Here is a 17568-nt window from a genome sequence, read left to right as displayed (position 1 = left end):
GATGTACCCGGTATACAGGGGGAGGAGGGGCAGATGTACCCGGTATACAGGGGGAGGAGGGGCAGATGTACCCAGTATACAGGGGGAGGAGGGGCAGATGTACCCGGTATACAGGGGGAGGGGGGGCAGATGTACCCGGTATACAGGGGGAGGAGGGGCAGATGTACCCGGTATACAGGGGGGAGGAGGGGCAGATGTACCCGGTATACAGGGGGAGGAGGGGCAGATGTACCCAGTATACAGGGGTAGGGGGGGCAGATGTACCCGGTATACAGGGGGGAGGAGGGGACAGAGCAGTATTTGCAGTGTCCGGTACCTGGGGGCTCAGCAGGGTCTTCATGTGCTTCAGCTGCATTCTGCCGGTACTTCCTGTTGCCGGCAGTTCCCGCCGCTCCTCTCCGCCTCCGGTCCCGTTGTTGTTCCTCCCGTGACGTCTGTGACGTTCTTGCAGCTGCAGCACCTCTTCAGCCTCTAGCGGTTGCCAAGGTAACAGCCTGCAGGACGCAACTAGAGCGTCAACGTAACCACGTGCTCTGACGTAACACGCCGGCGCCAAGTGTAGAACAGGCAGAGAAAGTGACTCAGTGGGTGTGGCCTCATTATACTCCGCCCCTGATGGGCGTCACCCACCGGCGTTATCCTCCCTATAACCGTGCGGAGCCATGGACGCGCTGAGGTCTGCGGGGAGAGCGATGATGGGGAGCCCGAGCCGCGGCCGCCACCGGAGTAAGAGCGGGGAGATCACCGGCCTCGGCTGCCGTCCCTCGGTTAGATCCTCCTGTCACCGGCCTCCTCCTCCGTCCATCGGTTAGATCCTCCTGTCACCGGCCTCCTCCTCCGTGCCTCGGTTAGATCCTCCTGTCACCGGCCTCCTCCTCCGTCCATCGGTTAGATCCTCCTGTCACCGGCTTCCTCCTCCGTCCATCGGTTAGATCCTCCTGTCACTGGCCTCCTCCTCCGTCCATCGGTTAGATCCTCCTGTCACCGGCCTCCTCCTCCGTCCATCGGTTAGATCCTCCTGTCACCGGCCTCCTTCTCCGTCCATCGGTTAGATCCTCCTGTCGCTGGCCTCCTCCTCCTCCGTCCATCGGTTAGATCCTCCTGTCACCGGCCTCCTCCTCCTCCGTCCATCGGTTAGATCCTCCTGTCACCGGCCTCCTCCTTCTCCGTCCATCGGTTAGATCCTCCTGTCACCGGCCTCCTCCTCCTCCGTCCCTCGGTTAGATCCTCCTGTCACCGGCCTCCTCCTCCGTCCATCGGTTAGATCCTCCTGTCACCGGCCTCCTCCTCCGTGCCTCGGTTAGATCCTCCTGTCACCGGCCTCCTCCTCCGTCCATCGGTTAGATCCTCCTGTCACCGGCTTCCTCCTCCGTCCATCGGTTAGATCCTCCTGTCACCGGCCTCCTCCTCCGTCCATCGGTTAGATCCTCCTGTCACCGGCCTCCTCCTCCGTCCATCGGTTAGATCCTCCTGTCACCGGCCTCCTCCTCCGTCCATCGGTTAGATCCTCCTGTCACCGGCCTCCTTCTCCGTCCATCGGTTAGATCCTCCTGTCGCTGGCCTCCTCCTCCTCCGTCCATCGGTTAGATCCTCCTGTCACCGGCCTCCTCCTCCTCCGTCCATCGGTTAGATCCTCCTGTCACCGGCCTCCTCCTCCTCCGTCCATCGGTTAGATCCTCCTGTCACTGGCCTCCTCCGTCCCTCGGTTAGATCCTCCTGTCACCGGCCTCCTCCTCCGTCCATCGGTTAGATCCTCCTGTCACCGGCCTCCTCCTCCGTCCATCGGTTAGATCCTCCTGTCACCGGCCTCCTTCTCCGTCCATCGGTTAGATCCTCCTGTCACCGGCTTCCTCCTCCGTCCATCGGTTAGCTCCTCCTGTCACCGGCCTCCTTCTCCGTCCATCGGTTAGATCCTCCTGTCACCGGCCTCCTTCTCCGTCCATCGGTTAGATCCTCCTGTCACCGGCCTCCTCCTCCTCCGTCCATCGGTTAGATCCTCCTGTCACCGGCCTCCTCCTCCTCCGTCCCTCGGTTAGATCCTCCTGTCACCGGCCTCCTCCTCCGTCCATCGGTTAGATCCTCCTGTCACCGGCCTCCTCCTCCGTCCCTCGGTTAGATCCTCCTGTCACCGGCCTCCTTCTCCGTCCATCGGTTAGATCCTCCTGTCACCGGCCTCCTTCTCCGTCCATCGGTTAGATCCTCCTGTCACCGGCCTCCTTCTCCGTCCATCGGTTAGATCCTCCTGTCACCGGCCTCCTCCTCCTCCGTCCATCGGTTAGATCCTCCTGTCACCGGCCTCCTCCTCCTCCGTCCATCGGTTAGATCCTCCTGTCACCGGCCTCCTTCTCCATCCATCGGTTAGATCCTCCTGTCACCGGCCTCCTCCTCCTCCGTCCCTCGGTTAGATCCTCCTGTCACCGGCCTCCTTCTCCGTCCATCGGTTAGATCCTCCTGTCACTGGCCTCCTCCTCCTCCGTCCATCGGTTAGATCCTCCTGTCACCGGCCTCCTCCTCCTCCGTCCATCGGTTAGATCCTCCTGTCACCGGCCTCCTCCTCCTCCGTCCATCGGTTAGATCCTCCTGTCACCGGCTTCCTCCTCCGTCCATCGGTTAGATCCTCCTGTCACTGGCCTCCTTCTCCGTCCATCGGTTAGATCCTCCGTCCATCGGTTAGATCCTCCTGTCGCCGGCCTCCTCCTCCTCCTCCGTCCATCGGTTAGATCCTTCTGTCACCGGCCTCCTACTCCTCCTCCGTCCCTCGGTTAGATCCTCCTGTCACCGGCCTCCTTTCCTTTCAGAGCTCGCTGACGCGTGGACGGACCCCCGCGATGCTCTGCTGGAGGGGGTGGTCTTTCATCTGAAGTACCTGGGCATGACTCTGGTGGAGGAACCCAAAGGGGAAGCCATGGCCGCCGCTGCCATCCGCCGCATCGTCACTATGGTAACTGACGTCACCGGCACTTGGGGGGGGGGGGGGGCTCGGAGGTCCGGACACCGCCATGTCTCATATCCTGGCCCAACCTGTCATTGCCTCCCCCGAGCGGCCATCTTGTTGCTTCCCCTCCCGTCAACGGAGTACGAGGAGGGTGGAATGAGGTGCGAGAAGAGGGGGCCACATGGGGTCAAGTTGTAGAAGAGGGCGGTCCGGGGTCCGAGGTACAAGAAGAAGAGGGGACAAGGAGCCACGGGAAGAGGCTGCAGCCAAGAACCAGATGAGGGCGGCACAGGACTGTGGTTGCTCGCTGTGGTCTGGGGGGGTCGCTGTGGTCTGGGGGGGTCGCTGTGGTCTGGGGGGGTCGCTGTGGTCTGGGGGGGTCGCTGTGGTCTGGGGGGCTCGCTGTGGTCTGGGGGGGTCGCTGTGGCTGCGTCTTCGGGGGCAGGGTGGGCTGCAGTCCTGCTGGGTTGCATTGTTGGCTGCTGATGCGTCCATGTTTCCCGCAGGCTCGGGCGAGCGCCAAACAGTTACAGAAAGTAATCCTGACTGTAACTCCGCACAGTCTCACTATACAGGACGCCAGCGGCGCGCAGCAGGTGGAGTGTGTGTCCATATACAGGTGAGTGGCGCCATAGATACGGGTCACCGTGTCCTGTATTACCGCTATACAGGGTCCTGGGTACATAAATGCAGCGGGGGCAAAATATTGACTTTCCAATCTTTTTCTGAAGGGTCTATTGACATGAAATTCTCCCCAGATGTCGGTAACGACCCATTCAATCCATACAGGACAGAAATCTTCATCATCATAATGTCCACAAATTATGTGTAATATCAAGAAGTGAGACCAGGAATAGAACTGAACACATGAAGAAAGAGATGATCAAAAAGCCCTGGAGAGTCCTGACACCTTCTGAGATCAGTAACACTGGCCAACAGTGAAAATGTTTCTGAAATGAAAATAGCTGGTTTGTAATAATTTTAGCATCCTAAAAACGAATATGTTACTTAAAAATCATTATTAGCTCTTGTTGCTGAGATACAGGTCATTTAAGATTATTATGCAGGAAAATAGGGAAATTTTGAATTTTCAACAAATGTGTATTGGTAAACCTGATTACAGACCTGTTGAACCAATGTCAGCCATTTTATAAATTGTGTCTGCATAGTTTGTACTAATTGAAGTCTCTTTCTCTTGTTGCAGTAATTTTGTGGAGAGAATTTACACTTTGAAAATGCCTCGTAAATGTGCAAATATTGTTAACAATTTTTGTTACGTGTGTGGTTATGTGACATTTGCCAACCAAAGAAGACCAATTACTCCACTTGTGAAGACTGCTTACCATCATTACTTTGCTTATACGTGGCACTTAAATACGTGGCACTTATACGTGGCACTTAAATACGTGGCACTTATATACGTGGCATTTTGAGACCTATAATTTTTCCACATTTTGGTCCACAGAGTCATGTGAGGTCTTGTTTTTTGCGGGACGAGTTGACGTTTTTATTGGTAACATTTTCGGACACGTGACCATTTTTTATCACTTTTTATTCCGTTTTTTGTGAGGCAGAATAACCAAAAACCAGCTATTCATGAATTTCTTTATACCGTTCTGCGTTTGGTAAAATTGATAAAGCAGTTTTATTCGTCGGGTCAGTACGATTACAGCGATACCTCATTTATATCATTTTTTAATGTTTTGGCGCTTTTATACGATAAAAACTATTTTATAGAAAAAATAATTATTTTGGCATCGCTTTATTCTGAGGACTATAACTTTTTTATTTTTTTGCTGATGATGCTGTATGGCGGCTTGTTTTTTGCGGGACAAGATGACGTTTTCAGCGGTACCATGGTTATTTATATCCATCTTTTTGATCGCGTGTTATTCCACTTTTTGTTCGGCGGTATGGTAATAAAGCGTTGTTTTTTGCCTCGTTTTTTTTTTTTTTTTCTTACGGTGTTTACTGAAGGGGTTAACTAGTGGGACAGTTTTATAGGTTGGGTCGTTACGGACGCGGCGATACTAAATATGTGTACTGTACTGTGCAATTTATACTCTTGTAATGAATTCTTCTCGCTACCTACAGCACATACTTCCATGGCGTGTATCTAAAAAACGAGAGCTAATTAAACAATTCTGTGGGTATATTTGAGTTTCTCGACCCAAAATTAGTAATATTTGCCTATTTTCATCAAAGAAACATAAAAAAAGTTGTTTTTTGTTGGCCTGTGTAATTAGAAAGCAATCCTGCTACTTAGTGACAAATATCAGCTGGGTCACCTGATGGCCGATAAAAAGGCGTCTCCTCTCAATACCATGGGGCCACACAGAAAACATCTCATGATGACTAAAACCAGTGAGCTATCTCAAGACCTTCACAACCTTATTGTTGCAAAATATCCTGATGGCTCTGGTTACAGAACAATTTCTCTATAAACCGGCCAGAAGAATCCAAGAGCCAAGGACCCATATGGAGAACTACAGAAAGACCTGGAGTCAGCAGAAACGAGAACTAAATAATGCACTCAACCTCCATGGCTTGTGCCCCCGCTCACCACGAACCCTCCATGGCTTGTGCCCCCGCTCACCACGAACCCTCCATGGCTTGTGCCCCCGCTCACCACGAACCCTCCATGGCTTGTGCCCCCGCTCACCACGAACCCTCCATGGCTTGTGCTCCCACTCACCACGAACCCTCCATGGCTTGTGCCCCCGCTCACCACGAACCCTCCATGGCTTGTGCCCCCGCTCACCACGAACCCTCCATGGCTTGTGCCCCCGCTCACCACGAACCCTCCATGGCTTGTGCCCCCGCTCACCACGAACCCTCCATGGCTTGTGCCCCCGCTCACCACGAACCCTCCATGGCTTGTGCCCCCGCTCACCACGAACCCTCCATGGCTTGTGCCCCCGCTCACCACGAACCCTCCATGGCTTGTGCCCCCGCTCACCACGAACCCTCCATGGCTTGTGCCCCCGCTCACCACGAACCCTCCATGGCTTGTGCCCCCGCTCACCACGAACCCTCCATGGCTTGTGCCCCCGCTCACCACGAACCCTCCATGGCTTGTGCCCCCGCTCACCACGAATCCTCCATGGCTTGTGCCCCCTGTGACGGGGTGTACGGCAGAGCAAGAAGGGACAACAGGCCAAGGGATGATTCCACAGATTTATTATCCAGAACGCTGGAACAACACATGCAGGTAGATCTACAGAGTCCACAATTAGTCCACGGAACAGGTTCGGGGGCACCTCCTGATAATCCTTGTGCCAGCTAACAAAGCAATAGTCCACAGGAGTCCAAGGGATCCCAAACAATCTCACGAATGACGAGATAGGTCCTCAGCTCAAGTCTCGCCCCGTTCACTTCCGCAGTCACAGATGGACGTGGGGTCTTGCCTCAGCTAAGAATCCCCACTCCTTCTCCTTCAAAGGTCAACTCGCATCTGATCTCAAAATAAGAATGGCTTGTCTGAGCTCCTGGGATCCGCCCATGAAGGGGGGGGGGGTCACACCTTCTATTCAATGGTTGGGTCCATCAGAAGATTCTATTCTGGTCGGCTCCGCTTAGTCTAAGGCTAGTTTCACACTAGCGTTAACTGCAATACATCGCAAATGCGTCGTTTTGCCGAAAATACGCATCCAGCAAAAGTTCTTGCTGGATACGTTTTTTCGTCATAGACTAACATTAGCGACGCATTTGCGACGCATTGCCAAACGTCGCGTCCGTTTTGCGACGCTTGGGCGTTTGGTAGCGGACCGTCGGGAGAAAAAAACGTTTTTTGCTCCCGACGGTCCACTTTTTCCGACCGCGCATGCGCGGCCGGAACTCCGCCCCCACCTCCCCGCACTTCCCCGCACCTCACAATGGGGCAGCGGATGCGTGGGAAAAATGCATCCGCTGCCCCCGTTGTGCGGCAGAGACCACCCTAGCGTCGGGAACGTCGGCCCGACGCACAGCGACGGGTTGTTCCCGACGCTAGTGTGAAACTAGCCTTAAGGCCCCGTCTCACATAGCGAGATCGCTAGCGAGATCGCTGCTGAGTCACAAGTTTTGTGACTCAACAGCGACCTCAGTAGCGATCTCGCTATGTGTGACACGTACCAGCGATCAGGCCCCTGCTGCGAGATCGCTGGTCGTGTCGGAATGGCCTGGACCTTTTTTTGGTCGTTGAGGCCCCGCTGACATCGCTGAATCGGTGTGTGTGACACCGATCCAGCGATGTCTTCACTGGTAACCAGGGTAAACATCGGGTTACTAAGCGCAGGGCCGCGCTTAGTAACCCGATGTTTACCCTGGTTACCAGCGTAAATGTAAAAAAAAACAAACAGTACATACTCACCATCTGATGTCCGTCAGGTCCCTTGCCGTCTGCTTCCTGCTCTCACTGACTGCCGCCGTACAGTGAGAAGTGAGAGCGCAGCACCGCTGACGTCACCGCTGCGCTCTGCTCTCACTGTACGGCCGGATCTCAGTCAGAGCAGGAAGCAGACGGCAAGGGACCTGGACACCGAAAGGCGAGTATGTACTGTTTGTTTTTTTTTACATTTACGCTGGTAACCAGGGTAAACATCGGGTTACTAAGCGCGGCCCTGCGCTTAGTAACCCGATGTTTACCCTGGTTACCTGGGTGCTGCAGGGGGACTTCGGCATCGTTGAAGACAGTTTCAACGATGCTGAAGTCGTTCCCCTGATCGTTGGTCGCTGGAGAGAGCTGTCTGTGTGACAGCTCCCCAGCGACCACACAACGACTTACCAACGATCACGGCCAGGTCATATCGCTGGTCGTGATCGTTGGTAAATCGCTATGTGAGACGGGGCCTTTAGTAGTATGTACATTTGACTAGCCACCTGCTGTGAGGAACAATGGCTATTCTGCACTAGTGGTGTTTACAAAGCTTAATTACATTATAGCTTAGGGCTGCAAGTATTGGGGGAAGGAGACATTGTTACAGGTGACTCCCAGCACAAGAAAACACATAAATTACAGCTAATAGAAACCAGAGAACAGTTACATACATCAAATGGCACATTATTCAAATACAGGACAGGGCAAAAGTACATATCATGACAATCCCTTCCCCTCCCAATTTGTGTACGTACTAGGGACCTCTACAGGTCGCTGGTTAAGTACACACAGGCAGAGCGTAACTTACATGTGGCTTCATGCAGCCACGAATTGGCATCGTAGCTCTCCCACATCATTGCCCAGGAGAACATCTGCAGGCAGACCTCCCATCACCCCAACCACACATCGCCTGGCCCCCAAACCAAAGTTCAAATCCACAGTGGCTGTGGGAATAGTCTTCCAATGTCCACCAGCCAGTTCAATAACAATCCCAGGTCCTCTATGAATTGCCTCAGGCCGAACCACTCGGGGATCAGCCAGTGTGAGGAAAGCCCCTGAGTCACAAAATCCAATAAGTCTCTGTCCATCCAGCACGACCTCCTGCAAGTGCTTACCTCGATGAGCAGAAGTCGTCATAGCTGCAGGTCGCACACCATAAACTCCTAGTGGTGCAACATGGGTGGGTGAGGCACTAGGCCGGTCCTCACGTTGTGGTGACACGTCTTCCTCCATGGCACTTGGCTGTACATAATTAATAATACGACTGGGTACAGGATCAATCCTCATTTGAACAGCTGGGCAGGAGGCTTGCAGATGCCCCGGCTGCCCACATCGATAGCATCTGTGCTGGGTCTCACTCCATCCAAGGCGTCCTCTTGGGCGAGGGGTAAGGGAACCTGGAGGCCGGCCCCCACCTGAAGGTGCTGTAGGGGTTTGAGGACGACTCCTCCATGGGCTGGCTGGGCATGAGGCCTGCAGATGCCCCGGATGCCCACAACCATAACACCTGCGCTCTGCTACTTCCTCTCCTCGTCGTATTCCAGAAAACACAGTAGAAGCAACTGGAGGCACATTTACACGGGTATCAGCATGAGGTGGTGGCTTAGAGGAACAGGGAACAATGGGGACAGAAGAACTGGGGGCCACCGATGTTGTGGAGCTGGTAGGCCTCTCTCCATCCTCCAACAGAACCCTCCACTGCGGCTTGATGGTGAGAGCCTCATCAGCGAGAGATGCAGCTTCTTCCACTGTCGCTGGTCTCCTCTCACGCACCCATTCCCGGATCTCAGCAGGGCAATTGAAGTAAAACTGCTCTTTTAGGATAACCTGGAGGAAGGTCTACCAGGTTAAGGCCTCCTCTGCCTCCAGCCAGCGATGACATATTTGTTTGAGTCTGTGGGCATACATCTTGAAAGACACTTCCTCATCGCAGGCTAAAGTACGGAACTGAGTCCTGTAAGTGTCTGGCGTCACAGCATAATGTTCTAGAATAGTCTGTTTAATCTCCGCATACTCACAGTTCTCTCGAGGGCCCATAGCTCTATAGGCTTCGGCAGCTCCACCCTCTAAGAGCCCCACAAGATGTCGGACTCGCTCCCTGTCCGGGACTTCCATTAATCGACACTGATGCTCAAAGTCCTTTAAGAAGCCCTCAATGTCGCCTGCAGCCTCATTAAACGGCTTGAAGTCTTTGCGGGACACTCTGGGGAGTTCCCTCATGGTGGGTGCGGGGGTTACAGTCTGTCTGGAGCTTCTAACTGCTTCCAAAGCGATCTGCCTCTCCAGCAATGCCATCTCCTGAGCTCTGTGTATGGCCTCCCTCTCCTGAGCTCTGTGAATGGCCTCCCTCTTATCTTCCATGGTGGCCTCTTCTCCCAGCAATGCCAACTCCTCCTCGTACCACACAACCCACTGACTTTTTTGTGTATTTACCTCCGGCTGCCGTCTTTCCTCCATTTGCTGTGGGGATCCTTCCTCAGCATCATCTTGCAGGCGAACTCCTTCCAAAGCCTCAATTAGCTGCTCCTTGGAGAGCCCCTTGTAGCTGACTCCCAGTTCACGGGCCTTTGTTTGTAAGTTCACCACAGTCCAGTTCTTGTACTCTGCGGTGCTGGTTCCCGATGTTGGGCCGTTGTCCTCCATTCCTTCTGCTCTGATCCCACTGCTGCCACCAGTTTGTGACGGGGTGTACGGCAGAGCAAGAAGGGACAACAGGCCAAGGGATGATTCCACAGATTTATTATCCAGATCGCTGGAACAACACATGCAGGTAGATCTACAGAGTCCACAATTAGTCCAATGGAACAGGTTCGGGGGCACCTCCCGATAATCCTTGTGCCAGCTAACAAAACAATAGTCCACACGAGTCCAAGGGATCACAAAACAATCCCACGAACGACAAGATATGTCCTCAGCTCAAGTCTCGCCCCGTTCGCTTCCGCAGTCACAGATGGACATGGGGTCTTGCCTCAGCTAAGAATCCCCACTCCTTCTCCTTCAAAGGTCAACTCGCATCTGATCTCAAAATAAGAATGGATTGTCTGAGCTCCTGGGATCCGCCCATGAAGGGGGGTAGGGGTCACACCTTCTATTCAATGGTTGGGTCCATCAGAAGATTCTATTCTGGTCGGCTCCGCTTAGTCTAAGTAGTATGTACATTTGACTAGCCACCTGCTGTGAGGAAGAATGGCTATTCTGCACTAGTGGTGTTTACAAAGCTTAATTACATTATAGCTTAGGGCTGCAAGTATTGGGGGAAGGAGACATTGTTACAGGTAACTCCCAACACAAGAACATACATAAATTACTGCTAATAGAAACCAGAGAACAGTTACATACATCAAATGGCATATTATTCAACTACAGGACAGGGTAAAAGTACATATCATGACACCCCCGCTCACCACGAATCCTCCATGGCTTGTGCCCCCGCTCACCACGAACCCTCCATGGCTTGTGCCCCCGCTCACCACGAACCCTCCATGGCTTGTGCCCCCGCTCACCACGAACCCTCCATGGCTTGTGCCCCCGCTCACCACGAACCCTCCATGGCTTGTGCCCCCGCTCACCACGAACCCTCCATGGCTTGTGCCCCCGCTCACCACGAACCCTCCATGGCTTGTGCCCCCGCTCACCACGAACCCTCCATGGCTTGTGCCCCCGCTCACCACGAACCCTCCATGGCTTGTGCCCCCGCTCACCACGAACCCTCCATGGCTTGTGCCCCCGCTCACCACGAACCCTCCATGGCTTGTGCCCCCGCTCACCACGAACCCTCCATGGCTTGTGCCCCCGCTCACCACGAACCCTCCATGGCTTGTGCCCCCGCTCACCACGAATCCTCCATGGCTTGTGCCCCCGCTCACCACGAACCCTCCATGGCTTGTGTGCCCTTCACTACATAACCCTCCATGGCTTGTGTGCTCCCGCTCACCACGAACCCTCCATGGCTTGTGCCCCCGCTCACCACGAACCCTCCATGGCTTGTGCCCCCGCTCACCACGAACCCTCCATGGCTTGTGCCCCCGCTCACCACGAACCCTCCATGGCTTGTGCCCCCGCTCACCATGAACCCTCCATGGCTTGTGTGTCCTCTTCACTACATAACCCTCCATGGCTTGTGTGCCCCCGCTCACCACGAACCCTCCATGGCTTGTGCTCCTGCTCACCACGAACCCTCCATGGCTTGTGTGCCCTTCACTACATAACCCTCCATGGCTTGTGCTCCCGCTCACCACGCACCCTCCATGGCTTGTGTGCCCCTCATCACATAACCCTCCATGGCTTGTGCCCCCGCTCACCATGCACCCTCCATGGCTAAAGGAATACTCATTTCCTGTTTGCTGAACAACATTTCGACAAGCCAGTGCCATTCTGGGAGAGTATAGTCCGGTCAGATGACGCCACATTGATCTCTTTGGATGCCATATGTGGTAGAGCGTCTCACTGGGCTGGACACAGAGGTATAAACGGAACACTGTCTCTTTTAAGAATGTGCTTGGTTTATTGAGGGGGCATAAACCAAGCTTGGGAAAATAAACACAGCCCTCTGGGCAAAACAGTAAAGTAAAATAAAAAGGAAGAAAGAAGTCCTTCTACTAGCAGGGTTCAGCCGACTCGTGGGTACAGTGTCCACGGTGCAGGTCCACAACATGCCGCACGGACATCAACACTTTCCTGGGGTGTTTCCTCTCCAGGTACACTGCGCTCTTGCAAAGCCCGCCACTTAACCCCTAGATCATGTGACTTATGTGCATCATGTGACATCACACAGGTCCTGTCAGTACATGGTGGAGATAAGGTGGGCACCCTCCCACCCACATTATGGATGCCATCATAAAACTTTAACTTAACCCTCACAACATAGTGTGCCAGAGGAAAATACTCTGGTTTCACATCACTGCCGCCATTAAGCGCAGTGACCCATATCTCCCCTCCATTACTTTACCAGTGATTTTGTCACACATAATACACCATGTTTGGAGGCCAAAAGGCACCGCATGTCACCCCTAACAACAACATCCCAGCAGTGACGTCTGGAGGAGGGAACTTCATGCTGGGCCGGTTCTTAGCCTATGGCACTGGCAAGCTTCATATAATTGATGGAAGGATTAATGGACCAATACATTCCTGATAAAAATCTGCTGCCATCTACAAGGGTGATGATGAAACAAGGTTGGACATTTCAGCAGGACAATGATCCCAAACACTTCCAAGGAAACTCTCAATTGGTGTCAGTGTCAGAATATAAAGCTGGTAGAATGGCCGAGCCGATCACCGCACCGGAGCCGATCACCGCACCGGAGCCGATCACCGCACCTGAACCAAATAGAAAATGTATGGCAGAAACTAAAGCTCAGAGGCCATAGAAGGAGCCACAGAAGGTCCAGGATGTGACGAGTGTTTGTGTGGAAGAATGGGCCAAAATCCCACCTGAGCAATGCCTGCGACTAGTTTCTCCATACAAGAAATGTCCTGAGGCTTCATCACCAACAAAGGCTTTTGTATGAAGTATTCATTACATGTCGGTACTTGTTCCCGGCCTCATTATTACACATGGACATCTCTGGTGACTACTGTCGTGTGTGGATTGGATGTTCCTGACATCTGGGGAGAATTTCATGTCAATAGCAGCTTTACAAGTAGATTTTCTGAGAACACTGCTGACGTGTTCAGTACTTCTCTCGCCTCCTGTATGTACCGCGTATGTCTCTCCTTTGCTCACACGTTTTCTGGATTTTTAGGATTTCTTATTGCACGACGGATAAAGTACAGAATAAAGTTTTTGCTTACGTGGCTCAGAACCAGTCCAACGGGACCCTCGAGTGTCACGCCTTCCTGTCCCCTAAGAAGAAGCTGGTATGTTCAGCCTGGCGCTGTGCGGGGGAGGTGCTGTGGCCGGCCACATAATCCCCAGCATGCTTTGCTTTCTTGCAGGCCCAGACGGTGACGACGACTGTGGCACAGGCCTTTTCCGTGGCTCTAGACCTCTGGCAGTCCAGCAAGGAGGGTACAGTATCTACTGGGATCATGCGCCCCCGTCTCCAGTATCTGCTGAGTGGACATTTACCCTGGAACATCGTCTGATGGCATCGTCATGATGATCGTCCAGCGTAAAGTCTCATAAAGCTGACCTTTATTATCCATGTATGAACAGCAGGATCAGGCCATGAGCTGGCTGAAGGGTGTGTGTAAAAAAAAAAAAGAAAAAAAAAAGCCAGCGCAAGGTATTGAGGATTGAGAAGATATGTGACGGCGCTAGGTAGGGAGGATCGGGAAGATGTGAGCCGGCGCTAGGTCGCAAGGATCCGGGAGATGTGAGCCTGCCATAGGTAGCGAGGAGCGGGAACATGTGAGCCAGCAATAGGTATTGAGGATCAGGAAGATGTGAGCCGGCAATAGGTAGCGAGGAGCGGGAAGATGTGAGCCGGCAATAGGTAGCGAGGAGCGGGAAGATGTGAGCCTGCTATAGGTATTGAGGATCGGGAAGATGTGAGCCTGCTATAGGTATTGAGGATCGGGAAGATGTGAGCCTGCTATAGGTATTGAGGATCGGGAAGATGTGAGCCGGCAATAGGTAGCGAGGATGGGGGAGATGTGAGCCGGCCATAGGTATTGAGGATTGGGAAGATGTGAGCCGGCTATAGGTAGCAAGGAGCGGGAAGATGTGAGCCGACAATAGGTAGTGAGGAGCGGGAAGATGTGAGCCGGCAATAGGTAGCGAGGAGCAGGAAGATGTGAGCCGGCAATAGGTAGCGAGGATGGGGGAGATGTGAGCCGGCCATAGGTATTGAGGATTGGGAAGATGTGAGCCAGCTATAGGTAGCGAGGAGCGGGAACATGTGAGCCGGCTATAGGTAGCGAGGAGCGGGAAGATGTGAGCCGGCCATAGGTAGTGAGGAGCGGGAAGATGTGAGCCGGCAATAGGTAGCGAGGAGCGGGAAGATGTGAGCCGGCAATAGGTAGCGAGGAGCGGGAAGATGTGAGCCGGCTATAGGTAGCGAGGAGATGTGAGCCGGCCATAGGTAGTGAGGAGCGGGAAGATGTGAGCCGGCAATAGGTAGCGAGGATCGTGAAGATGTGAGTCGGCAATAGGTAGTGAGGAGCGGGAAGATGTGAGATGGAGCCAGGTAACTATGGTGTTCCCCACTAGACCATGAAGAAGGTGAGAGCTCACACTAGGTAACATTTGTCTCTCCTCTTGACCGATGGAAAGCTGTAAGTGGACGCTAGGTAACTTGTGATTTCTGTCTGAGGTAAATCTGAGTCTCTTCTTTTCTCTCAGGGAGGCTGGAGTCTTCCCCTGAATCACATAATGTGGCGATTTCATCCACCTTAGATGCCTCGGAGCCCCGGCCAGGTACGGTTATTCTCCCACCATTGCTGCACTGAGGGCCCCCATCACCAGAGGTCTCCTGCTTGTACTCTGCACTAGGTGCTATCTGCAGAGCACTCATGGCTGCTTACTGCCGCTGTAGTCCGGGGCAGGGCTGAGCTAGGATGATTATAGATTGTGTCCACGGCCATTTAATGTCACATGATGTTACAGATGACCATGACGCCACAGCGATGGATGGTCCTCATGTTCCAGAGAAGGGTGCCCCACACAAGGTGAGTATAGGGGGCCCAACACAGGGTGGGAACAACTGACTGCTCCACCCTGGGGTTATTAACCTATGTCTGCTTGGCAGGATGGCAAGGACGAGGAAGACTATGATGACTTTGAAGATTTTTCAAGGTCTGTGACATCTCTGTTTTATTCCCCTCGCACCTGTTATCTATATCTCAGTATTTGCATGTCGATCAGGAACTTGAAAAAGTTGGGTGATTCCTTTATGTGCTTTGAGCTAGAAATGGCTGATCATGAGCCTAGTGGTGTCTGGGATTTCTGATTTTAGGGGAAATTAGTTCAGAAACAAATGATAAAAGGAGGAGTGATGTCATTGTAGAGGAGGATGTATAGGAGTAGATGCCATTACCGCCAAGGCTACATGAGCAGATTCCAGGAGAGAGACCGTTATATAGGAGAGGAGTAGACTCCATCCACGCAATGTACACTGCCTTGGAAGGTCTGATTTTGTGCCATCGGAACCCGAGGATACACTGGAGGAGACGCCATCGGAACCGAGGATACACGGGAGGAGACGCCATCGGAACCGAGGATACATGGGAGGAGACGCCATCGGAACCGAGGATACATGGGAGGAGACGCCATCGGAACCGAGGATACACGGGAGGAGACGCCATCGGAACCGAGGATACATGGGAGGAGACGCCATCGGAACCGAGGAGACGTGGTCGGAGCCGGGGATGCGGATGTGTGGGAGGAGACGCCATCGGAACCAAGCATACACTGGAGGAGATGCCAACGGAACCGAGGATACATGGGAGGAGACGTGGTCGGAGCCGAGGATGCGGATGTGTGGGAAGAGACGCCATCGGAACCGAGGATACATTGGAGGAGACGCCATCAGAACTGAGGATACATGGGAGGAGACGTGGTCTGAGCCGGGGATGCGGATGTGTGGGAGGAGACGCCATCGGAACCAAGCATACATGGGTGGAGACGCCATCGGAACCAAGCATACACGGGAGGAGATGCGGTCGGAGCTGAGGATGCGGATTTGTGGGAGGAGACGCCATCGGAACCGAGGATACATGGGTGGAGATACGGAAGTGTGGGAGGAGACGCGGTCAGAGCCAAGGATGCGGAGGTGTGGGAGGAGACGCGGTCGGAGCCGAGGCTGCAGAGGTGTGGGAGGAGACGCGGTCGGAGCCGAGGCTGCAGAGGTGTGGGAGGAGACGCGGTCGGAGCCGAGGCTGCAGAGGTGTGGGAGGAGACGCGGTCGGAGCCGAGGCTGCGGAGGTGTGGGAGGAGACGCGGTCGGAGCCGAGGCTGCGGAGGTGTGGGAGGAGACGCGGTCGGAGCCGAGTCTGCAGAGGTGTGGGAGGAGACGCGGTCGGAGCCGAGGCTGCAGAGGTGTGGGAGGAGACGCGGTCGGAGCCGAGGCTGCGGAGGTGTGGGAGGAGACGCGGTCGGAGCCGAGGCTGCGGAGGTGTGGGAGGAGACGCGGTCGGAGCCGAGGCTGCGGAGGTGTGGGAGGAGACGCGGTCGGAGCCGAGGCTGCGGAGGTGTGGGAGGAGACGCGGTCGGAGCCGAGGCTGCGGAGGTGTGGGAGGAGACGCGGTCGGAGCCGAGGCTGCGGAGGTGTGGGAGGAGACGCGGTCGGAGCCGAGGCTGCGGAGGTGTGGGAGGAGACGCGGTCGGAGCCGAGGCTGCGGAGGTGTGGGAGGAGACGCGGTCGGAGCCGAGGCTGCGGAGGTGTGGGAGGAGACGCGGTCGGAGCCGAGGCTGCGGAGGTGTGGGAGGAGACGCGGTCGGAGCCGAGGCTGCGGAGGTGTGGGAGGAGACGCGGTCGGAGCCGAGGCTGCGGAGGTGTGGGAGGAGACGCGGTCGGAGCCGAGGCTGCGGAGGTGTGGGAGGAGACGCGGTCGGAGCCGAGGCTGCGGAGGTGTGGGAGGAGACGCGGTCGGAGCCGAGGCTGCGGAGGTGTGGGAGGAGACGCGGTCGGAGCCGAGGCTGCGGAGGTGTGGGAGGAGACGCGGTCGGAGCCGAGGCTGCGGAGGTGTGGGAGGAGACGCGGTCGGAGCCGAGGCTGCGGAGGTGTGGGAGGAGACGCGGTCGGAGCCGAGGCTGCGGAGGTGTGGGAGGAGACGCGGTCGGAGCCGAGGCTGCGGAGGTGTGGGAGGAGACGCGGTCTTAGCCGAGGATGCGGAGGTGTGGGAGGAGATGCGGTCGGAGCCGAAGATGTGTGGGAGGAGACACGGTCTTAGCCGAGGATGCGGATGTGTGGGAGGAGACGCGGTTGTAGCCGAGGATGCGGATCTGTGGGAGGAGACGCGGTCTTAGCCGAGGATGCGGATGTGTGGGAGGAGACGCGGTCTTAGCCGAGGATGTGGATGTGTGGGAGGAGACGCGGTTGGAGCCGAGGATACGGAGGTGTGGGAGGAGACGCGGTCGGAGCCGAGGCTGCGGAAATGTGGGAGGAGATGCGGTCTTAGCCGATGATGCGGAGGTGTGGGAGGAGATGCGGTCGGAGCCGAGGCTGCGGAGGTGTGGGAGGAGACGCGGTCTTAGCCGAGGATGCGGAGGTGTGGGAGGAGATGCGGTCGGAGCCGAAGATGTGTGGGAGGAGACGCGGTCTTAGCCGAGGATGCGGATGTGTGGGAGGAGACGCGGTTGTAGCCGAGGATGCGGATCTGTGGGAGGAGACGC

General features: G+C 55.0%; 2 protein-coding genes across 9 annotated transcripts in view; one reads left to right on the top strand and one right to left on the bottom strand.

Moving 5' to 3' along the window:
* Positions 1-540, bottom strand: part of IFT172 (intraflagellar transport 172) — a 76387-nt gene extending 75847 nt beyond the window's left edge. Inside the window, exon 1 of the mRNA XM_077291975.1 lies at positions 317-540. Within this exon, the coding sequence (XP_077148090.1) occupies positions 317-355 (39 nt within the window). The 5' untranslated portion in view covers positions 356-540. The remainder of the gene's footprint in view (positions 1-316) is intronic.
* A 31-nt stretch (positions 541-571) lies between these two features.
* The window catches only part of LOC143808856 (low density lipoprotein receptor adapter protein 1-B-like), a 100193-nt gene continuing 83196 nt past the window's right edge, over positions 572-17568 (top strand). For 3 of the 8 annotated variants that reach the window (XM_077291977.1, XM_077291983.1, XM_077291981.1), the window contains exons 1-8: positions 572-726; positions 2799-2941; positions 3442-3554; positions 13037-13151; positions 13230-13302; positions 14578-14652; positions 14842-14903; positions 14984-15030. In XM_077291977.1, coding sequence (XP_077148092.1) covers positions 663-726; positions 2799-2941; positions 3442-3554; positions 13037-13151; positions 13230-13302; positions 14578-14652; positions 14842-14903; positions 14984-15030 — 692 coding nt within the window. In that variant the 5' untranslated portion in view covers positions 572-662. Of the gene's footprint in view, positions 808-2798; positions 2942-3441; positions 3555-13036; positions 13152-13229; positions 13303-14577; positions 14653-14841; positions 14904-14983; positions 15031-17568 lie in introns of all 8 variants that reach the window. The other 5 variants (XM_077291976.1, XM_077291978.1, XM_077291979.1 and 2 more) reach the window with 4 other exon arrangements.

Source organism: Ranitomeya variabilis, chromosome 2 (genome assembly GCF_051348905.1).
Source record: "Ranitomeya variabilis isolate aRanVar5 chromosome 2, aRanVar5.hap1, whole genome shotgun sequence".
In the NCBI taxonomy this organism is placed as follows: domain Eukaryota; kingdom Metazoa; phylum Chordata; class Amphibia; order Anura; family Dendrobatidae; genus Ranitomeya; species Ranitomeya variabilis.
The sequence above is the reverse complement of the archived record's forward strand: the minus strand, read 5'-3'. Positions and strand labels throughout refer to the sequence as shown.